At 24.4% G+C, this 25,563-nt stretch overlaps 1 protein-coding gene across 1 annotated transcript; it reads left to right on the top strand.

Moving 5' to 3' along the window:
• The first annotated feature begins 3,951 nt into the window (after positions 1 to 3,951).
• LOC122501468 lies at positions 3,952 to 24,419 on the top strand. Its single transcript, XM_043610952.1, has 4 exons — positions 3,952 to 4,583; positions 6,085 to 6,242; positions 21,169 to 21,277; positions 23,890 to 24,419. Exons 1-4 carry the CDS (start codon positions 4,351 to 4,353, stop codon positions 24,095 to 24,097), a joined length of 708 nt encoding a protein of 235 aa, XP_043466887.1. The 5' UTR covers positions 3,952 to 4,350; the 3' UTR covers positions 24,098 to 24,419.
• The last annotated feature ends 1,144 nt before the right edge of the window (positions 24,420 to 25,563 follow it).

The following is a 25,563-nucleotide window of genomic DNA, read 5'->3' as shown; positions in this document are numbered from 1 at the left end:
TATACTCGTTACATTTAATGGTTTACTTACTGACTTTCAATCCTTTCTCGTAAATTAAAGCAGGAAACTTGAAATGATATTTCGCGGTAGTAAAAAAATCAATTCTTATATAAAAATAAAAAAATACATTATTTTCAAAAATATGGTGTTTAATATATTAAAATTATAATTTAGAATTGAGTTTTGATAATTTGAAATATAATTTTTAAAATTAGAAATTATATACAATTGAGCTCCCGCGTCCAATAACTCGATCTGCGCTTGAACTGAGAAATTCAAGCCAGTCAAGCCGTCAGAAAATGGAAAAAAATAAAAGTCAGAATTTTTAATTTTAAAACATACTAACGTATAGAGCATAAAAATGCCCAACTTTTTTGTCTTTGAAATTTTTTTGTAGGACTTTTATTTTTAATAATAATGGACAAAAACTGAATTTTTTTTATTCTTCAATTTCATTGAATTTCAAAACATAAATCGACTTTTCTCAAACAAATCTTAATGAAATTAATTAAAAATTGATATACTTACTTATCAGGGTCTACCGAAGACGATGAAATGATTGAAACATTAAAAAATGTTTATTGCAAAATTATTTGTTAATATAAATACAGACCTGTCGGTAAATACGTTTTCTCAACTTTGACGAGAAAAAGTGTGCGGTGAACTTTCGAGTTGACACAACTTCCAGTGAGACATTTGTTTATTAACATGTGAAGAAGTTTTTTGGAAATTTTTATTTAAATCGGATGAAAAATAAAGAAGATACATAATGTTTAAAAAAATATGCGTCGTGCGGCGTTTTGACATTTTGACGCAAGAGGAGAAAACTATTGGAAACTATTGCTATTTTCTGTTGATTTATTTAAAAATAAGTTTATTCATGTATTATATTTAAAATAAAAACAATTCTATACATTTATAATATGATAGGCAGTAAAAGATTTATTTAGATTTACAACGACAGGAAGAAAAATAGGAATAAGTTAAACAAATGCGCGATGCATAAAATTACCACCAGAGGGCAGCACCTAATGGGCATATCTAATTCTCATATTTTACTTCCTAACGTCGTGTATTATATTGGATTTCCAATTCCTTGTGCACAAATGAAGGAACAAAATTTCAGTATAACTAGTATTTTTCCCTATTTTGCAATAATTGTCCAAATTGGGAGAAAAATCCTTTTGAAATTTCGTTTACGTTCAAGCAGCCATTTTTAAAAGGCGACCACTGTTTGAAATTGCGCAACACCGTTAATGTAAACAAAGCAGATCCTTGTATTTTTTTGAAGAAAATACAGTTTACTTTATTACTGCTGTTAAGTTTTTCAATAAATCACGTGTTTTAAAATTAAAAATTAATAGTAAAGTAATAATAAAAAATTTAATAATATTAAAATATAAAGTATAGAAATTGTACAATTGTATAGTATAGTTAGTTATAGTATAAATTAATAACAATTCTAAAGTATAGAATTGTTTTTATTTTAAATATAATACATGAATAAACTTATTTTTAAATAAATCAACAGAAAATAGCAATAGTTTCCAATAGTTTTCTCCTCTTGCGTCAAAATGTCAAAACGCCGCACGACGCATATTTTTTTTAAACACTATGTATCTTCTTTATTTTTCATCCGATTTAAATAAAAATTTCCAAAAAACTTCTTCACATGTTAATAAACAAATGTCTCACTGGAAGTTGTGTCAACTCGAAAGTTCACCGCACACTTTTTCTCGTCAAAGTTGAGAAAACGTATTTATTGACAGGTCTGTATTTATATTAACAAATAATTTTGCAATAAACATTTTTTAATGTTTCAATCATTTCATCGTCTTCGGTAGACCCTGATACGTAAGTATATCAATTTTTAATTAATTTCATGCAGATTTGTTTGAGAAAAGTCGATTTATGTTTTGAAATTCATTGAAATTGAAGAATAAAAAAAATTCAGTTTTTTCCATTATTATTAAAAATAAAAGTCCTACAAAAAAATTTCAAAGACAAAAAAGTTGGGCATTTTTATGCTCTATACGGTAGTATGTTTTAAAATTAAAAATTCCGACTTTTATTTTTTTCCATTTTCTGACGGCTTGACTGGCTTGAATTTTTCAGTTCAAGCGCAGATCGAGTTATTGGACGCGGGAGCTCAATTACATAAAAATGTAATTGCGAATATAGGTTTTATAAGTGGGTTATCTACTATGGTACCGGTATATGCTTTCGTAAGTCAAGGTTGAATACAATAATACAAATAAACGATAACGCTAATTTCACCTCATGCTCCAAAATCATTCGAATTATTATTATTAAAGTAAAATATAAATATAAAATGAATAAATATTAATTTAACTATTAGCAATAATTATTTTAAAAAAAAACTTGACCATCTTATAGGTATTTTCAAAAATTGTTTTCTAATAAATTTTTGAAAAATGCCTGTTTTCACGTTACAATTTGTGTTTTCTTTTTAAAAATGTCATCTGAAAATAGGCTCTAGGTGCTGAATATATATATTTATTATTTGTCTAAGTTTTTGAGAAATACAAGACTTAATTTTTAAAAAGCCTTCTTTTATTCGAGTTATTACCAAACTGACACCTAGAAAATTACTTACAGTTTTATGTTCATTATATCAAGTTAATATTGCCGTAGGATTTGACAGAAAGCATATTTAAGTTTCTGATTATTACTGCTTGAAACTACCGTAATTTTCCAGGAATTACTGCTGGAATTTTTTTAGAATCCACCGGAAGCCACTCCCGAAGAGACAACTCAAATATACTCAGCAATCGTTTCACGTTGGTATAGAATTAGAAAAAGGGCCAAGCCTATATTATATATTAAACAGCGAAGAAATATTCTCTTCATAAGGGTTTATTCTAGACAATAAAATAAATAAGAAAATATTTTTGATTCGTAATCATCGACCCTAAACACCTCCGAGAAAGGATTTTAAAAAAAATTTAATTACTTAGCCATGTTTTCAGCATTTGGAACCATTTGTGATTTGGTAAATATAATGGAAAATATTTTATTTCTTTATTATTTTTACTATTATTAAGATTATTTAAAAGTTTTGAAAGCTTATTTTCATCATTTTACTCATTTTGAACCTACTTTTAGAATTTTACTTATTTTTAGATAATTAAATTTTATTTTAACAATAAGGTAAGTTAACATGTGCCATAATGGGAAGTTAAAACTAATAAGTTGTCTATCCAGTGATTTAGTTTATTAAATTTACAAAAAAAATTATTTTTATCTAGCGGCAGGATATTTTACGCACCAAAATAGCCAAAATATTGGTTGGTGTACAGTTTTTCTAAAACTTTTTTTTCTAATAATGGTGAATTTCTAAAAAAAATTTTTCCAATGAAGGTGATTTTCTACTTTACTTTCTTCTAATAAAGATCATTTTCTAAAAATTTCTTTTTCTAATAAAGGCAATTTTCAAATTTCTTTTTCTTCTAACAATGTTTAATTTATGTAATGTCGATCAATAGGCATATGATTAAAAAAAAAGAGATTTATGAAAATTTTTTAATTCTTTAAAAAAATATTTGAGATTTCGTAACTTAAATATTAACTTGTAAATTATTTATACGCTATTTCTATCAGGACGTAACAAGATTCTGAGAACCAATACAAATCAGAGCAAAATTAATGACGAAATAAATCGATTCAAAGAAAGACTAACATGTTCTGTCATATAAACTATAAATTGAACATTGCGAATTTAGAGAAGAATCAAGGAAATAATTTAAACTGAAAAAACATTGTTAAATTTAGTTATAAAGAAGTTATATTAGTTATTAATCAAGAATCAATTGAAACCGAATTATTGAATTATTTGACATGGTGCAATCAAGCATCTCATCTATACAGAAACACCTTTCCCGCTCACTTGGCGGGGAAGGAGATGCGAAACTTCTTTTGATTTCACTCTCCTTTAGTCTTCGGAAAGAACTCAGAACGTTAGAAGGCTTTGAGAATTCGAAAGGTGCATATAGGCAAGGCCCTCGCAATGAGGGGACAGAGAACACGTTATCGAAATGTGTATGTTTTGACAGTTCATTGAAATGTTATTTAATGCGTTAAAAAATGAGGATGTAATTGACAACTTAATTTTTTTCAATTTGTCATATTTTCTCGTTTATATTTTAATGAATGTGGTTTTTTTTTTGACTGATTGTGGATTGATTAATTTTGTGCAAATAGTATTTTTTTTATCGTGCAGTGCTTAAAAAAGTGAAAGTTGGTAAACAAGATCAGATTATAAGTAGTTGCATTGTACAAGAAATGCTATACCAATTAGTTTTTTTGGTGGAAAATAAAAAATTATGAAAAATGCGAAATACATCTTCGATCTATTGGAATTCGTCGATAGACTCACAACGGTCATCGGGTGACAGTTCCGGTGAGGCCAACTACGGAAATGGACGGAGCTATGTAGATCCTTGGGATTTGGAGAATTATGCCTATCTTAGGCGACATAATGTACCGCAGCCTATTTATCAATCACCATCGCGATTTGGACAGAGTCGCTCATCATATTACTCACGTGTCGAGCCTGATTATTGGTAAATAAATAAATTATATTTTATAAGTAATTTTCAGTTAAAACCTTTTGGCCTCTTTTATTTTACCTAAGTTTAATTATTGTGTCATTCATAATTATTAACCCCTTCACTGTTTACGACCCATACGTTGGGTCGTTAGCATCTTATCTAAAAATAAATATAATTTGTATATAGATCGAAAGATTTTTGTCTGTTTATTAATATTTTAAGACTAAGCTTCACTGATGCTATTTTTTGTAATAATTAAGTAATTAGTTAGTATTTAAATATGTTATTTGATTTTTAAAGAGCATGAAATTTTGTTGAACAGATTTTGCTGGCCATTTTTGAACAAACATGAAAATTTCTCTCAAACAGTGAAGAGTTTAATTATGCATAGTAAAACTTAATTAAATTCATTTAAAACTAGTATTAAGGGGTTGGGCCACCGTGAACTTTTATATAAATCAATCCTTCTTTTTCATATTACAAAAGTAGGTCTCAAAAATATGAAACTTGGCAGTCTATTATAGATATTAATGTAACTTAAAATCTTAGCCATATTTGGTTAAGAAATATTAAACTAAACGAAAATTATGATTATTTTTCAAAAAAATTTAAAAAATTGCAAATTTTTTATTTTTTGGCAGAATGATGCGACATTAACCGTTTTAGATAAATACAACCCATTTTTACTAACATGTATTTAAAAACCACAAATTTGAATGTCTAAGTCAAAATCAAATTTTTGATTTTTAGAAATTAAAAAAAATTGTTTTCCAGTTAAATATTGTTTAATTCTTTACTTTAAGGTATGTTTGTCAGTAATAGGAAGCTGGTTTTCTCATAAGTTTCAAAAGAAATTTATAAAAAAAGAGGCAAAAAAAAGATCTTAAAATTTTTAATATGTTATAAAATTTAGACCTGATAAAATTTGAATGTATATTAAAATATAAATTGATTAAATTATAATTTATATATAAATTGAAAATTATATAATATTATAGATAGATTAATAAATAATCTAATTATGCCTAAATTTAAGGTATTAATAGATTTAGTAAATAATTATATAAATAAATTAAACATATAAATAAAATTTTTCTCTGAAAAGACACTTTATAAATAAATTTAAATAACTTTTTAAAATATTTTCAAAAATTTTAGTTTAAAACCTTCCGAAGCTAAATTATTTCTGAAAATTGCAACAGTTTTTAATTAAAATCTTTTCTATTAGACAATAATTATAATTTATTTAAATATTTAGTAAATAATTTATTTAAAGTTATTCTAGAATTTAATTATTTAAGATGAATTTAATAATTTTGGTACAGAAATAAAAAAAGGTCAAGGTGTTATTTAAAATTCACTGTCATTTAAAAGTTTTTATGATGAAAAAAATTCAAGGAGATTTCCTTAACTATTCCTTGACTTTGTGACAACCCTGTTTTTTATTTTGTTGAGAAATATTATTTTTAAATTTTATTTATATAAAATTAAAAATTTATGAATTATCTTTAAGGTATTCTTCCTGTAAAAGAGAACCTGGTTACGATACTCCAGCTTCTGTGGAAGAAATATACTTTGGAACATCAAGCAGACCCAGTAATGGCTATCAACCCATCTATGAAGATGAAGTTTCATATGCCGCACCAATTTCCATCTATTCTCCATTCTCTGGTATGTCACTTAATATTATCATTTTTATTTACCGTTAAAATACTTTTTTGTCCCATTGCAACTTTATTTTGTAATAGTTAAAATAACTTTTAATTAAAATTCCTTTCTTTCTAAACTATTTTCCACTTTTTATATAGGTATAAAAACTGGGAAATAGTTTCAATTATCTTAACCTACGAAATTATTTAATGTTTTTAAATTTATAAAATATTTTCACATAGAGTTGTTTCACAAGCTGCTGGGGGACATTAAAGATGGCACAAAAAATGTGATTAGTTTTTATATTTCTGATACAATTATTATTTCAAAATTTATAAAACTTATAAAAATTGCATTTCTCAATGGTAAAGTACTTAATTAATGTCCTTTTAAGCTATTAAACACATTAAATTTTTTACATTTATTTCAAAAAGGAATTAAGTGTGATGTCAATTTCCTCTAAGCCACTTTCATTCGAAGAAATTAGTTTGACATATTTTCATGTTACATAGCAGTTAGTGATTAAAGACACAAATTTTGAGCACTTAACTTAAATTGTTCGAAAAAAATTATTCAAAGTTACTTGTAAAGATAAATTCAGTTAGATTGAAATTAATATTTCCTGTAAATTCTTTTGAAACAATTGAAAAAATATTTAAATGAATATGATTCCTATATTTAAACCAATATTTTGCGTATGTAAAATCTTTGAATTCAGTAGCTTAATCAAATGATTTTCTGTTAAGAATTTGAAAGTTCTTCCAAATCGAAAGTATATTTAAGCAAACCTATCTCTAAAATTATGTGAGGCGGTGACATTTGACTTTGATGTTTTATATGTGCTCGTTAAATCGTACCCCAACTTTTCTTTTCGATTGACCAACATTCGAAGCAGCAAAATTTTATTTTTAATTTATTCCACAAATCGCATTTGCAAATTTTATCTTTTTGATGACATTCTTAACAAAATTATAATTTTTTGTTGTCAAATTATAATTCTGTTTTAAGACTTTTATCAAATAAGAATATGATACACTAAATATCGACAAATAAGGAGTTGTTTAAAATTAGTATTTTACCAAATATAAATTTAATTATATAAAAGTTCTGCTAATTTTAAATTGTATTAAATAATAGTATTGAATAATAATATTCGTACATTAAATTTCGTAAGACTTGCCATTATCATAAAAGATAAGGTTACTTTGTTTAATGTAATTTTGGCATAAACATACTCTCTTTGATCGAGAATAAATTAAAGAAGTGAATTTTTTATTAATATTATCATTTAAAGTGCAACCGTTCCGGTGAATACGCACACAAGAAGGTGTGGACTAAATAAACAATAAAAATTTTCGCTCACTGCTTGTCTACTTTTCTTTCTCGGATAATTATTACTATTCACTTTTCTAATTATTAAAACGTTTGTCAGGGAATTGAAGTGAAATCTCAAATTTAAAATGTCCTGCTCTGTTTCTAAATATCATCATTACTGCACATTGCGAACACATTCAGAATAATTAAATGAAAGCGAAAATTACACAGCGACACAAAACAAAATTCAATTATTTTCAAAAATTTATCGAAAAATTTAATTATTTTCAGTGTCTATTTTCATAAAATTTTCCAAAAGAATTCAATTATTTAAAAGAATTTTATAATTAAATTCTTGACAAACATTCAATTATTTTAATAAAATTTCCCAAAAGAAGTCAATTATTTGAAACAATTTTAGTTAAACTTTTGGTAAACATTCAATTATTTTTATAACATTTCCCAATAGAATTCAATTATTTAAAAGAATTTTAATTAAATTTTTGGTAAACATTCAATTATTTTCATAAATAATAATAATATATTTTTACAGGCATTCAATTATTTAAAATACAATTTTCATTAACTGTTTTCGAAAAAAAACAATTATTTAAAAGAATTTTTGTAAAATTCTTCACGGGAATTGAATTATTTTTAATGCAATTTTCATAAAATTTCTTGAAAGAATTTAATTAATTAAAAAAAATTTTAATGCAATTCTTCGCAGAAATTCAATTATTTAATTATTTTGAATAAAATTTTTATTAAATTCGTCGAAAAAAATGTGTAAGAATTCAATTATTCTCATAAATAATAAAATTCTTTGCAGGAATTAAATTATTTTCAAAAGTAATTACATTCTCATATAGGAATTGAATTATTTAAAATTCAATTTTCATAAAATTATTGCGAAAAATCAGTTTTTTTACGATTTTGAAAATTATTCAAAACTTAAAAATTTTCGTTTATTTTCTATAAAAAATTTCAAAAGCGTAAAATTCATCAATTTTTTACAGAAAATTAGATTAAATTTTATGCAAAAATTCAGTCTTTGAACGATTTTGAAAATTTTTCAATAATTAAAATTTGTCGATTTTTTTTCTACAGAAAATTTAAAAATCTTGAAATTCGACTAAATTCATGAAATTTTCCATTTTCCAACTAAATTATACGCAAAAAATCAGTTTTTAAACGATTTTGAAAATTTTTCAAAATATAAAAATCGTCTTTTTTGGTTTTTTTTCTATAGAAAATTTCAAAATCGTGAAATTCGTCGATTTTTTCAATTTTTTTTTCTACACAGTATGTATTAAAAATATTGTAACTCCTATGAAAAAATAAATAAGTATTTAAATATTTATTGAACAAAAGTTATTGGAGTTTTGTATATATAATTTAATTTGTACTTTATGAAAAAAATTTTAAAAAATTTAGTAAACTATAAAATGTAAATTTCCCATGTAATTTCAAAGTATTTAGATAAATTTGATTTTATAAAAAATTATTGAATCCGTCATTTTGAATTTTTAAAAACTGTTGTCAGATTCGTAATCAGGCAAAAAATTTCAAGCCAATCCGGTTAATTTTTTATTTTGCAGTCCGACATATTGGATCCGTTATTTACAATTTTGAAAAGCTGATGTCAAATTCGTAATTAGCGACCCCAAAAATCTCCGAGTAGCCAATTTCAGGATTTTTTTAACTTCTTAAATTTGTAATATTCTATATAATTGAAAAAGACCCAAGGTAACAAAACAAACTGCGTGAATGATACAGAAAGAATTTATTCTAATCAATTCTCAACCTGAATGTCTACAAAAAGCAGTGACAAAAAGCTTTAAAACCAATTGTTCAGAGTTTAGAGCCTTGAAAAGTCTTAAAATCCAGGGTATGTCATCCTCGACACAAAGGAAGAAGTTTCTTATGTCTACATTTATATACGCGTGAGTTGCATGGCACAGAGAATAACAAGTTAATTCGTGGGAGTGTTTCGAATCCCTACGAAGGTGATTGTTTGGTCTCTTTCTCTCTCTCTCTCTCTTGGTGTTTGCCATTGTTTTCAGAGTGTGAGTTTCCGAGTAAAGAATACAAGATAAAATTAGATATGTATACAAAAATGTTAGATTCCTAAAAACAGACGCAAGTACAGAGAAAGAAACGTGTGTGATGTTATTTTCCGTTTCTTTTGATAAAAATCTTGTCCCAACCTATCTCTGGTTGAAAGTATATTCAAATAAACTTTTAAGTACCGAGAGTCTTTTGTTTTTGTGCAACTGGTGCAAGATCATCTAATCTACACTGTCATAAAGATGTCACACGTCAGCTTTTGTTAGCTTGAAATTTCCGACAATTTCAAACAGTCACTGACACAAATAAAAAAAAATTTGCTGCAAAAAGTTAAAGCTGAAATCTTTGTGTTCATTTTGTTAAAAATGAATTTTATATTTTACATGTGAAAAAAAAATCTGAAACCGACTGGCGCCTAAAATCATCTTTCGTAGGTAATCTTTTATTATTTTAGAAAAATATTAAGGTTTCACCGTATTAATAATATACTTTCTAGTACTTTATAAGCTTTATAATATTCATTTCTTCGCTTTGAAATAATTTTTTTCAGACCAACAAAAGTATATTCCACGAATATCCGCAGGATATACTGACATAAGAGTAGAATTACGATTTCTATTAAAATTTATTATTTTGCAATAAAACTTTTTTGTCAGGAAAATTTTCCCAATTTTGTTTTATATTTCTTTAAATTTCTAACTATATAGTTAGAAATTTCGGAAGTACATCCGAAGTTATATATTATTATAATTATCCATTTTTTAAATATTATAAAAATACACATTTTAGTTTCATAATAAAACTATATACTATAATGTCATTAACATTTAAAATTTCAAAAGGATTCGTAACATTATTATCATTCATCTGAACTCTGTTTACAACATGCTTTCTGAACAAGCAAAAAAGAAGGGAGCGCGTATAGCGTATATTGGTTTGTTCCAGTAATACTAATTTAATGTCAGATTGTTTTAACTCTCCAAGGCACAGTTACATTTATAGAGAATTACATTTCACTTACGTTTAATAATACGAAGAGATATACAAGTCTACTTATTAGGACAGAGAAATTGTAAGAGAAATCTCACTTGCGTATTTATTATATCGTGTATTCATATAAATATATGCGTAATTTTATTAAATAACTGATAATGATACGTGTAATTACATTTGATATAACTATATAGAACTAGGGCGTATAATAAATTGTTATTAATTTATTCTAAAATTAATTTAACATAAATGCAGGCCTCGGATTGACTTTTAGACACAAAAAAAGTCGCTGCAGTCGATTAAAAATACAAAAAAATCGAAATAGTCGTTTATTTAATTCAGTGTTGTCACAAAAATTTTATTTTGTATGTCCCTGACCTTTCACTGATTTCTAAATTTAGTTATTTTAAACTGTAATAATGTTGTTAAATTAATATTTAAATACTTATTTGTATTTTCCCTGAAAATAAAATTTTTAAAATTTCAATTTATTAAGATCTTTTGAAATTTAATAATTTCTAATAATTACAACTGTTAATAACTCTTCCAAACTTAAATTATTTTCTACAATTTTTAACTAAACTTCATCCCTAAATTAATTATTTTTAATAATTTTCTGAAAGTTCTTCGAGAATTCAATTATTTAAATTCAAAAATTCAGTTTTTTATAATAATTGTAATTGTAACTATATTTTTTTAAAAAGTTATTAAGATATAATAATTTCAAAAAATTATATTAAAGAAATTCTTAAAATTAATTTTTTAAAAGTATTTTTAAAATAATTTTTGAAAGATAATAGATTTTCAATTATAGGATACTTACAAAAATTTCCAATTAATTAAAATTTGGTAAAACCTTTTAAAAATAATTAACATTTGCATAATTTCAATTAGAAATATGAACTTGATTTCTCAAAAATTTTAAAATGTCTAAAAAAGTATGTAAATTTAAAAAAAAATTTAATTTACCTTGTTCGAAGATAATTGAATCTTAAAAAATTGTGATAAAATAATTTTAAGAATTAGTTTTTTAAAAATATTGTAATGTAACTTTTCAAAAATAATTGAATTTCTTAAAATAATTTTTGTATAATATTTTGTTGCAATATTTGGAGGAAAAGGCGAAAAATTCGCAATTTATGAAAATTATTCGAAAAAAGTAGAAAAAGTCATAATATCCGAGGGCTGTAAATCTTTTGCATTTTGTCATGTTCTGTATTGTTAAAATTGTTCACAAATGTTAATAAAAATAGAAAATACTATTTCCGCAAAGTTCCATATTTTTAATTTAGTTAAAAATTTTAATTAAAAATTATTCAATCTAAATTTGTCTATAAAGAGAATATTTTCTAAACTATTCTAAAATAATTTATAAATTTCTCATTTTAGTGAAAATATTTTCTAAAATACGACCTAAATAATTTTTTGAAATAAATTACTATGTCAATAAAAAGTAACTTCCCTATTAAGATTATATATAATACTGTTTTCACCTTATAAGAAAATGCTCTATTGTACATTAAAGAAACTATGATTAATGGATTTATCACACTTATTTAATGGTTGAAAAATAATATTTCGCTTTCCTTGTGGCTTTTTTGTTATTATTACACGCTTCACGTTTATAGGAACACAATAATGTTTTTCCAGGTAATAAAGTAAAACTCATCACTTTCTGCAATAATCAGGCGAGAGTGACAGATGTTTTACTTTGCGGGTTTCTCCGTAATTAATTATAAACGATATCTTGTTAGAAGAAAGTATTGCTATTTTACTTTTTAAATAATGCGTACTAAAAAAAAGTTTTTTTTAAAAATAGGTCTTAATTATTTTCGTCAAAATATAACACACTAAAAATATATGAATATTTCAAAATTAATGTAATATGGAAATTTTTATCGAAAATGTAAAGTAGGAAAGAATAAATGAAAACCTGATTTGGTACCAAATTTTCGAATCGATATAGGGCTAATTTTTTCAAGATATTTTTAGTGCATGGAAAGAAATTTTATTCAAAAATTTAACAAACCCGCAGGTTTAATAATAACCTGCTTTATTAAATTTTAAAATAAAATTTCTTTCCATGTGGCTAGAAATTTTGAATTTAAACAAGAAAACTAGTCACAAAAATTAATCGACTGAAATTTTTTCGATATACATAAATTTATACTTCAGTTATTATTCGGTAGCACTGAAAATGACATTTTAAATTTAATCACCGATTCCTCTTTATCGGACGTAACTGAAATCGCTAAGTTTGTGCCTTTGGAATAAAAAGTATCGTAACCATCACGAGAATTAATTGAGTCTATTAAATTTATGTAGATTTTTCTATCTTTAACTGAAGGACTTTCTAGAAACATCAACATAATTAATAAATTACTATTAGCCCTTTGTTGCTTAATAGGTAAACAATTTTCGTAAATTTAGTACCAAATTATAAAAGTTTAAAAAAACTGTTTTTTTCCTTCTGTCTTTATTAGTTAATTCTATAGAACTTAATGAATCTATTAGTATAATATATACTTTAGTATTAATATATACTGTCCACTTGAGATGTTTTAACGTGAAAGTGGGAAAAATGTGAAAGGAAGACGTATATTATTCGCAATTAAGAAACTTTTCCAAACCACTTTTGACGATGACACATGAGAGTATATGCGTGGATTGAATTCTTTCATTGAGATTTCTGTTGTACAAAGTTGATTGAATTTTTTCATTTGTGAATGTCTAGGTCACGGTCTCTATGTATTATTACACAGTAAGCGTCACCTAAACAAAAAGTAAAAGAGAAATCCGAATGCTATAGAGAATTCAAAATGCACGTCGCACACAGTTGTGCGAGACGTGTGGAAAGGAAATGTGCGAGAGGAAATGTGAAATTTTTTTTAAAAAGTGAAATGTGACGGGAATGACTGGATTTATCAATTACCATATAAGCCGGTGTGATAACACATTAGAATTTCTAACAAGTGCAATCCAATCATTCCTATCATATTTATAAGCCAACTGCTGTACTCGCGTCTCCGACCGCCGACGGATATAATATTGGGATTTTCTAATTTTTAAAATTTATGATTACACCCAATATTATACGTGTTTTTGTGTATTGAATTATTCTCTGATTAATTTGGAATTATTCTTTAGCCAATTTCAAGTAAACTTACACTATCTATAAAAATTCAATCTATAAACAATTATATGTATTAATTAAGATTTTTTCCCTTGTGATGACCCAGATAGTCTTATCTTTTTTTTAATGAATAAGTTGTTCTTTTATCCGAGTTCATTCCCCGAGCGCATTCAAATTCGCGCGCCAAAGTAGCGCGCATGACTGCACTTAGCAGACGACTCGCACAACGCCGGCGAGACTTGTTGCTCTCGTCAGATAGATGCGACCCTTTGCGAGATTACATTATAATTACCGCGTTGTAATTATCGCTATTACGATATTGTATTCGCGCCTTTTCTTGGTATTAATAATTAATAAACGTATCGTTAAATAATTCTTAATGAACTGTTCATTTTTTTGGATTACTAATCGACGTTGTCTAGGATTAGCCGCCACGAGGACCATCCGTCGACCGGTAAGTTCGCTCGCTGTACCATTCGCTCTTTCTTCTGGACGATTGGAACTTTCGCTCAAGCTTTGTGTCTCGAGTCGTTCCCATACCCGAGAACTCTTTAATTAATATTGCTCTAAACTCAATTCTCGCGACCGGGTTGTCACACCCTCTAAGTCACTAAAATTTATTAGAACTTTTTAAAAATTAAACCACAAACAAAAAAATTTAATCAATTGTCTAGAAACATGAATACAATTTTTGAGTTTGCCCTGTTTTATAAAAATCAAAAGAATTATGTTATTTTCAAAAATTTTAATGAAACATACTTTGAAAGAATTCAATTATTTTTATAAACAGTAAAATTTATTGCAGAAATTCAATTATTTTTAAAACAATTTTAATAAAATTTCACGAAAAGATTCAATTATTTTAAAACATTCTTGATAAGAATTAAATTATTTTCAAAAATTTTACTATCATTAAGCATTAAACATTAATTAAATTTTCTCGAAAGAATTCAATTATTTAAAACAATGTTAATAAAAGTCAAATTTAAAAAAATCAAAATTTCAAAATATTGTTCAACCATGAAGGATCATTCATTTTATACTTTTCCTATTATCAAAATTTGGATCTGTTCTTTCAACATTTTATAAACTTGACATCAAAGTCGGATTCATCGACCCCAAAAACCAGAAAGAAAGTAACCCCTAAGAAATAAGTTTCAAGGAAATGTGTTCAATTTTTAAAATGTTTGATTACCATATTGAATTCACCATTTAATTTAAAATCAAATATGGTTAATATTTTAAGTCAGTAGACTAATACCTAAAAGGAATGTAAAGTTTCACTTCAACGGTTTCAAAGCCGTTTTTCCATATCCACGAGGAAAAACTTGCAGACATACATACTGACGCAAAATTTTTTTAACTGTCATTTCTGAATTCTCTTTTTGTTCAAAAAATCAAAACGATAAATTATTCAAGAAAAAATTAATTTGAGCAATGTACAAACAAATGTCTGATTTTATTAATATATAAATAAGAAATTTCTTCTTTAGAATGAATTGAATGATCTTTAATTTTATTGGATTCGCACTACTTCTAAACTGGACATTAACCTTATAATCATATATATTATTGTAATTATTAAGCTCATAAATATTTTTTTTGATGATTTGTCCTTGCGTTCCTGCACTAATGATCGTTTTAGAATACATACCTTAACTAATGATATGATATAATAATAATCGAAAAAAAGACGCGTAACTCTTACATCACAGTTTGCATCAAGAATAAATAATATATATTAGACTTAAGGTGACATAAATAGTTTCGAAAACTAATAGTATAGAAAAATAAATATACCCTTGTTATTTGTGTATAATTTACTGTTTTTCATTTGAGAAGATCAGTAATGAACGTTATTATACATACATAAAAGAAATATTTTTATGCTAATTGGAACAAGAACTGTGAAGAGGAATGTAAAATACAAGGTAACGATCGAATCAAAGTAAGAAAGAAATATTGTGACACTGTTATTACATTTAAATTTATTCAAATGAACTTCAAATGTGCACTGATGAAAGAATCAAAAGAATGCAATTAAAAAATGAAAGTTGCTCTCATTTCCTAATAAATCGACTCATATTGTGGATGATTTGTGTTGCACGCTTTTTAGTTTATTCTAAATAGGAATTTTTCATTTTATAAGATATTCTACTTTATGAATTCAGCTTCATTACCTACATCGCTTAATGAAAATTAAGGTAGACTATAAAATTGTATTTATGGAATCCCTTGAAACTAATTAAATTGAGTCTTTTTGGGGTCACTGTGAGGTGAAAATGATTCGTACGATATTTATTTGGATATCTTTCGGAATTCGTATAAAAAATTTGTCTTAAATACATATTTATTTTAATAAAGCTGCAGTTTAAAACATGAAGATATTTATCACTCCGAGTCTTCGACTCGGAGTAGTTAGTATATAGAATACTAAATATTAGTTCTCAATATCTTTATGTTTTACAATATTCTTAAAAGTTATTGAATTACGAATCTGATGTCAGATTTTAAAATTCAAAATGGCGGATAATTTTAAAATTGATGCGTTTCGAACGAAATTCATTTCTCAGGGGCTTTCGGGGTCGCTGATTACGAATCTGATGTCAGATTTTCAAAATTCATAAAGACGGATCCAATCGAACAAATTTTGTCTAAAACTATTTGCTCAGGAGTTTTTAAAGTTACGGAATTCTTTGCTAAATAAGCAAAGTTTATCTCTTTCTCAAGATAGTAGGTAAGCTAATTAAGAAAAGTAATTAAGTCCAACGGATTTACATTGTCCGACTAGTAGAAATCAAATAGAATCATCTGGTAATAAGTTCATATACAAAAACTGATAATATCTTGAAATTGCAGTAATTCTCTTTAACCTTCATGCATATATAGAAAATAAACCTACTTTGTCTTATTATCAAGATTACTTGAATTATTTTAAAATAAAATAGAATAGGAGGGAAATTTTGAAGAATAAAAAGTGGGGGGGGGGGTAAAATCTTAAAAATTAAAAAATAATAAAATAGAATAAGATAAAATTGAATTAGATTTAAGAGAAATAATATTATTTTGATAATAAATATCTTGATAAATATCTAAACTATGCTAGTTGCTAATTAAGAATATGGTGCGTATGTTTATAAAGTCTATCTGGATTTTGTTGTTATTAAGATAACATGTTTGCTTTATTTATCTCCGTAATAAGTTTTTGTAGATGCATAATTGAATAATTGTAATCTGCATTTAAATTTAATTACAAACACGTTTCTTATACAATCTGAAGTTGCTTCTAATTCGCAAAGCGAACTTTTCTGTTCGTTTTAACTTGATAAAATGCGTATGAAATGAAAGAAAGTATATATATATATATATATATATATATATATATACATCTAACACTAGAATTTACCTCATGAAGAGTTGTTTCCCTCCAATCTCAGTCTCCCTTCTGGCTATTTATTGGTAATAGTTCCAAATATGGAAGTACCAGGTTTCAACTATTACTTAATCTTTTATAAAAATCATTGCAAATTCAACATTTTTTTTTGTTACATCTTAGTTAAAAATTAAACCAGTCATTTCGTTTGGAGCTAATTTGTTGCGTAATGTTACTAATTTTTAATAACATAACTTTAAAAATTTTTTTAAATTAACGATTTTTTGTTGATAACTCTGGCTTGTAAAATTGTCTAGCACAACAGGATTTTGAGAAAAGTAGGTGTAAAGACCAAGATTCATATAAGACAAAAATAAAAATGGAAGATTTGGAAAAAAATGTGTGCAAATATTCCAAAAACGTGTTTTTAGGGATTTTCAAGATACTTTTTTCTATTTTTGATAAATAAATTTTTCCTATTTCTAATAATAAATTAAATAACTTAATTCTCAAATAACTTTAATTATAAAATTATTACTTGTAAAATATTTCATGAATAATTTTACTTAAATATATTTCAAAATTAATTGAATTTTAAAAAAAGGGAGTTTACAATATTCATAAATAGATGAACTTTAAAAGATTTCAATTTGAAATTTTATAAAATTTCAATTTTGATTGAATTTAATAAGAAATTTTAAAGAACTTGAATTTTTGAAAAATTTTATTAAATTCAAATTCTTCTTTAGAATTTCTTAGTTAAAAACACTAAAAAAAAGTGAATTTTTGAGAAGTTGCAAATGATTGCAGATAAATTCAATGATTTTCAAAATTAATAAAATTCTTCTCCAAAATTCAATTATTTTTAAAGATTTTGATAAAATTCTTGGCAAAATTTCAATCATTTTCAAAAATTTCCCTCAATTCAATGATTTTTAATATCTATTTAATAAAATTTTTCAAAATAATTCAATTATTATTTTAAAAAAATTGAATAAAATTCTATACAAACATTTAATTAGTTTCATAAATAATAACATTCTTTTTAGGAATTCAATTATTTTTAATAAAATTTTTATCGAATTTTTCAAAAACGGAAAAATTCTTTATAAGAATAATTTAGTTTTAAGAAACATTAGATTATTCAATAAATTACATATTTATTTTTGTATTTAAATCATTGAATTCTCGTAGAATTTTTAAATAAAAATTGATCTAAAAATTGATTTTGGTTAAAATTTTAGATATTAATAATTTAGTAACTAACAAGTCTATAGAACTAATTTTTTTGAAAAAGTTTGATTTAATTTTTTTTTAAATTATTTGAAGTTTTTTATTTTCTAATATTATTTAATTGAAAAATTTCCAAAATTGAATTGTAAAAGAGTGTATTTGAAAATCCTAAAAGGATTTCGTCGAAAATTATTTAAAAAATAATAAATTTAAAGAAGAATTTTAGTTAAAAATCCCAGAAAAGAATATAACTGAATATCACTCAGAGTTTCGAAATTTTATTTTTTGAAAAAATTACATTTTTTCAAAATCTATATACGATTGATTGTTCAGAATCATTATAAAAGTCTATAAAAAATTCGGTAACGAAAAGTAATAAAATTACTTACACTATAAAAAATTTATTATTTAAAATAGTGAAAAAAATTTCAAACAAAAGTAATTTTTAACTGATTTCCAATTTTTTTTATTTTCCAAAAAATTTGATTTTTTAAAAAAATTAAAATTTTGGAATATCTATACGATTGATTGTTCAGAATCATTATATAAGTGTAGAGAAATCGTCAGCGAAAATTAATAAAAATTACGAGAATTGTTCAAATTTTTGGTTTTTGAAAAATTTGATATTTGTTTTTAAAAAGTTATTATCAAATTAATTTTTTTTAATTTTTTGAAGCATATTATAATTTTAAATACTAAAATTTATCAGAAAAAACATTGACCACCCATAAACAATAAAAAATTTAGATGAGTTGAAATTTAGCGATCCCTCCAAATATAGAAATTATTAATGTTTTCGATTCATTTTAAAATTAAAGAAATTCGTAAATAAATGTAATAGAACATTTTTTTTGAGTATCTAATAATTTTTAGAGTAAATCAGAATATTCTTAAGAGTCAGGGAAAAAGTCCAAATTTTCTCTGGAAATCAAGGAAAAACAAAATTAAATTTTTGTGGCAACCCTGTTGTCGACCTATTGTACATCTGATTTTTTAAATTCAAGAATTTATAAATTTATAAATTTCTTTAAACGTTAAAATTATTGCATTATTATTAAGAAGAGTGAAATTTATTTCACTATTAACTTAAAAGTATCAAATTGCAACGAAATGATTCCAAAAATGCTAATCAAATTAAAAAATTAATCCCAATTTTTGGCATCAATTTGATCCACTTTAGTATTAATTTGATACTTTCAAGAAAACTGTGAATTCTTAAGAATTTGAGTAAAGGAGAGAAATTTTGAAAAGCGTATAATTGATTGTAAATAAATTTGTTGCACGTACGAGAAAGGCCTGACTTTTAATGGACGGAACTAAACCAAAACAACTCTAGAAGGAAATTCATTACAAAGTCGGCTTATTACTCGTTTGATATGCTTGCAACTAGAAAGAAAGTACTTTCAAATGTTACTCGATCACGGTCATGTAAGCGAAAAAAAAATGCAAATATTATATTATAAAGAGAAATTTGCATTTCAAATGATACCTCGTAAGCGCCTCATTTGCAAACTAACAATTTTCAAATTTAAAATGAAAATATCTTTAAACTTCCTATTTTCTATACTTCCTTACGATCCAAAATAATTACAATTATATATTAATTTATCTTCTAGAAAATCTTTTACCGCTAAATTAGTATATTTGAAAAATATAAAAAAATGAATTTTAATTTTATCTACAACTTAATATTTACTTTAAAAAAGATTTCACAAAACTATGTGTTCAATTTTTAAGGAATGTCCGCTTTTTTCTTGCCTATTATAAATTTATATTTTTTTATATACCGGCGTTAATACTACAGAGCAAAACTTGTTATTAATTCGATTCTGAATTGATTTATACCAGATTATTGCGAAATTTCTTAAAATCTTGTCCTTGTTGCGCAAACTTATTTCGCAAATTTTCAAATTCCCAGAGTTACTTTCTTGTATGTCAATTTGAATATTCATCAAAATAAATTGAAATCGTAGTTAATATTCCCAACGATGACCAAATTACTGAAACGGTTTTTCGAAATTGATTAATTTTTATAATTGTATTTTGAAATTACTTTTTCATAAATATTAATAAGTAAAATATATTAAGGGCATCCGGGAAAAATCGAGCCCAAAAAGTGTTTTACCGCGTGTCGTCTCACTCCTAAATAATTAGAGATATTTAGTTCGGATTTATCATGATAATTAGGGGAATTCATGATGATAAAGAATATTCTCGAAATTTGCAAGTAATTTTTGAAATAAATATTGAAAAACGAAATTACAAAAGTTGGATTTTTGGCGAAAGTGAGAGACAATATGGCGGCGAGCACACAGACAAGTGGATCTATGTGTCAGTGGTCAAGGAGGTGGCGCCAATTCTCGGAAGTGGTCGCGAGTTGAACTGAGGGAAATGTATTAACCTCAAAATACTCCACTTTCAATCGTTAATAAAATAATTTCCTCGCAAAATTATTGCAAAAACGGAGAGGGCCGCTCCTCGGAGAGTCTTCCTCTATCACCCCTCCAAATATGAACCCGAAATATTTTATCCTTTCAAAATGAGACGTCTATACTGAGCCGTGAAAAACCCCCTTTTTCCGTATATTTCAACAATTTTTTTCAATAATTATTTATTAAAATTTTTTTAAATTCCGAGAGGACCGCTGGTCCCAGAGCATTTCTCTATATTTACCAAAAATTCCCGACTCAAAATATTCTTTTCTTTTTAAATGAGACGTCTATCACGAAACCAGTATTTTTTCCCGGATGCCCTTAACAAATATATTTTTTGGTATATTTTTCTTCTTTAATTGTATTAATGTATTTTTAATTAATTTTCATTTGATGTTTCAGAACTTGGATATGGCAAGTCTATTGAAGAGTATCGGATGAATGAAATCCAAAGACGTAGGTTGAGAATAGAACGTGCCAGAGGTCGTCGGCGAATAAGGCAAAATAACATGTAATTAATTAATTATTATTATTATTATTATTATATAGTAAGGAACGACGATTTCATTATACTATTCAATTATCTCACTTTCAAAATTTATTATTGTTCATTAATTTTGTTGATTGTAGTGTTTCAAAATTTTTTTTCAAGCATTTAACTAAGGTAATTTTTATAATTACTATTATTATTATTATTATTATTATTATTATTATTATTATTATTATTATTATTATTATTATTATTATTATTATTTTATTTACTATTGGATTTAAATAAAGTTTGATACAAGAAAAAAGTACAGATTTCGCACTCGATAATTAATTTTAAAAAAGTAGCAAAAAGAAGCTTTCAAACCAAAAAAAGTAGTAAAAAAGTAGCTATCGAAAAATTAAACTTGACGACCAAAAAAAACTCGTTTTAGACACTTCACGAAACTGACAAAAATTCAATTCTATATTTTTTATTTTCCGGACTTTTTCCTAATTTTCATCAAAATATTAATTTTTTTCTTATCCTACTAATAAATTGAATACCTGCAACGAATTTTATTATTCACCATAAAGAATTTCAATATTTATAAAAATAATTTAATTCTTGCCAAGAATTTTATAAAAATTTCTAAATAATTCATTTCTTTCGACTCATTTTAAGCAAATTCTAATTTAAATAATTCAATTCTTGAGAAATTTTTATTATTCATAAAACATGAAAATAATTCAATTCTTACGGAGATTTTTACAAAAATTTTTTTAAAAAATTGAATTCTGTTTGAAAATTTTATGAAAATAGTAGATATTGAAAATCATTGAATTGAGAAAAGTTTTTAAAAATAATTAAATTTTACAAAGAATTCTATTAAAATATTTACCAACAATTGAATATCTGTGTGGTATTTTATTACATTCTTTTGAAAATAATTGAATTTTAAAAAAGCATTTTATTATTTATGAAAATAATTGAATTCTTGCGAACGATTTTATTAGAATTCTTAAAAATAATTGAATTTCCAAAAAGAAATGTTTTTTAAAAATAATTTAATTCTTGTCCTGAATATTGTTATTTATGAAAATAATTGAATTTTGCAAAGAATTTTATTAAAATGCCTCAAAATAATGGAATTTACAGGAATAATTTTGTTATTTATCGTTATAATTGAATTTTTTTTAAGAATTGATTTCTTTTTTGAAATTTTATTATTTATGAAAATAATTGAATTCTTGCGAACGATTTTATTAGAATTTTTAAAAATAATTGAATTTACAAGAAGAAATGTTTTTAAAAATAATTGAATTCTTGTGATGAATATTGTTATTTATGAAAATAATAGAATTTTGCAAAAAATTTTATTAAAATGCTTCAAAATAAGTGAATTCTCAGGAATCGTTTTGATATTTATCGACGTAATTGAATTCTTTCGAAGAATTGTTTATGTAAATAATTGGATTTTTGGAAAGAACTTTATTAAAATCGAAAAGAATAATTGAAATATTTTTAAAAAATTCAATTTAACTTGTATTTAAAGTAATTGATTAATCGAACAATATTATTAAAATATTTGAAAATAATTGAATTTCTGTGAAAAATTCTAATTTTTTTTTAATAATTGAATTCTTCCAAAGAATTGAAAAAAACCTTTTTTTAAATAATTGATTTTTACGAGGAATTGGAATTAAATTTTTAAGAATAATTACTATTTTCGATCAATTCTTGCAAAATTGTATTAAAAATAATTGAAATCCCGCGATGAATTTTATTATTCATAAAAATAATTGAATAGTTGCAGAGAATTTTATTAAAATTTTACAAATTAATTAAATTCCTGAGAAGAATGTTATTATTTATGAAAATAATTGAATTATTGCTAAAAATTTTATTAAAATGTTTAAAAAGAAAAAAGAATTGAATTTCTGTTAAAAAAAGTTAAATTGAATTCTCGTGGAAAATTTTATTTGTGAAAATAATTGAATTTTTCTATTAATTATTTTAAAATAGTATTAAAAATAATTGAAATTCTTCGATGAGTTTTATTATTTATGAAAATAATTGAATTCTTGCTTAGAATTTTATCAAAAATGTTTTTAAATAATTGAATTTCCATGAAAAATGTTATTATTAGTGAAAGTACAATGAATTATTGGAAAATTTCGAAATTTTTTTTGAAAATGCTATTCTAAATTGATTGAATTTTGGATGAATTTTATCAAAAATTTGATAAAAATACCAGATATTGAAAATAATTGAATTTGAAATATTTTTTGAAAATATTTGAATCGTTTTAAAGATTTTGATTATAATTTTTGAGAATAGTTTTTTCATTTCTAGTATTAACGAATTTAAAGTAGTGGGACTTCTAAAAAAAGCAGAAATAGTAGCTTTTAGTAGCTGAAATCTAAAAAAAAGTACATTTCTGTAATACATTTCTGTAATACAGAAAATCGGTCCAATGGAATTTGATGATTTTTATTCGTTAAATTAAATTTCTTGATAGCTTCTTTTTAGCTACTTTTCTTCAGCCTTAGATCCAAGTGTTTTTCTTACTATTTAACGAGTGCGAAGTCTGACCCCTGTCACTACCGAATTTATTGAATAAAATGATTCTAATCGTTATTTTATTTTGACAGAGACGAATGCCTCTATCATGGTTTCGCAATTGAAGCGCCACGACGCCAGCACATTGAAGTGATGGTTCCCTCTCGGAAAACGAAGGTCGAGGATAAGAGATACATTGAAGTGATACCGCCAAACCGTCTCGGATTGAACACATACGGACATCTCAAGATCGATTACACAAATAGTTGGAACTCACTGTGCAGCATGATTAGCAAATGAGGACAGAAACGTGGGGTTTCGAAGTAACACTATAGACTGTAACAACGGTGGGCGTCGTGATTTTCTAATTAATGTACTTCTTTGAACATCACTCGAATCCTCTTTCCGATCTTGTCTCTAATAGACATTACAATCACTACAATTATACATAGTTGTACAGAAATCTTACCTCTTCGAATAACAAAAAAAAAATCTCTATTTATAGTTCAATGCATTTCAATTTATAAGTTTGTTTAACATTATAAATAAGTAAACTGTATATATCGTTGCATTTTATAAATTTGTATTATACTTTTAAATAATAAATATTTCGTTAGGATAATTAATATTTTTTATAAAAAAAAACGTGCCGCTCCAAAGTTTCTACACTTATAAGGATTCAAAATCCTTAAATTCACTCGGAGTGATCGATTTCTTCGTTTTATAATAATTGTTATTTTCAAGAATTTTTAACTAAAATTCTCCTTTAAATCGATTATTTTCAATAATATTCAAAAAAGTTCTATGACAATTTTCAAATTCATTTGTTTACAATTCAGTTTTACAAAATTTCAATTATTCTAAAGTTCTTCAATTAAATGTATAATAGAAAATAAAAACTTCAAACAATATAAAAAAATTCAATTAAACTTTTTCAAAAAAATTAATTTCAAAATTCAAATATTATTCTACAATTTTAACTGAAATTCATTTTTCAATCAATTTTTATTAGAAAATTCTACAAAAATTCAATTATTTAAATTTTTCTTAAAATTTAATTTACATAAAAAATTGTATCAACAAATTTTCAAATAATTGAATTCTATCGACGAATTTTAATAAAATTTTTAATAATAATTACATTTTTTGAGAAATTTGATTAAAACAATATTAAAAATAATTGAATTCCTGAGATGAATTTTAATATTTGTGAAAATTATTAAATTAGTTCGAAAAATTTTATTAAATAGTTGAAATTAAAATTTTTTTTGGAAGTACAATAAATTTTAATATTTGTGAAAATTATTAAATTAGTTCGAAAAATTTTATTAAATAGTTGAAATTAAAATTTTTTTTGGAAGTACAATAAATATTATGAAAATTTTATTTTAAATTATTGAATTTTTGTGGAAAATTTTATTTGCGAAAATAATTGAATATTTCTATTTAAAATAGTATTAAAAATAATTAAAATTCTTCGATGAGTTTTATTATTTAAGAAAATAATTAAATCCCTGAAAAGAATTTTTATTCTTATGAAAAGAATTGAATTATTGCAAAGAATTTTCTAAAATTTTGTTGAATAATTGATTTTTTTGAAAAAATGTATACAAATCTTCTTTAAATAATTGAATTTTCAGTGAAATTTTTATTATTTATGAAAATAATTAAATATTTACGTAAAATTATATTACATTTTTTTTTACAAAATTGAATTCTTTTGGGGATTTTTTTTAAATTGTATGTAAATATCGAAAATCATTGAA

Source organism: Leptopilina heterotoma, unplaced genomic scaffold, assembly GCF_015476425.1.
Source record: "Leptopilina heterotoma isolate Lh14 unplaced genomic scaffold, ASM1547642v1 Lhet_21, whole genome shotgun sequence".
NCBI classification, from domain to species: Eukaryota; Metazoa; Arthropoda; class Insecta; order Hymenoptera; family Figitidae; genus Leptopilina; species Leptopilina heterotoma.
This window is presented reverse-complemented; position numbering and strand designations above follow the sequence as displayed.

Excerpts from the sequence above, each read along its gene's own strand:
- LOC122501468 (XM_043610952.1), top strand. The coding sequence starts at position 4,351 with ATGCGAAATACATCTTCGATCTATTGGAATTCGTCGATAGACTCACAA. Across the intron at positions 4,584-6,084 it reads CGTGTCGAGCCTGATTATTG|GTATTCTTCCTGTAAAAGAG; the intron begins GTAAATAAATAA and ends ATTATCTTTAAG. Across the intron at positions 6,243-21,168 it reads CATCTATTCTCCATTCTCTG|AACTTGGATATGGCAAGTCT; the intron begins GTATGTCACTTA and ends TTGATGTTTCAG.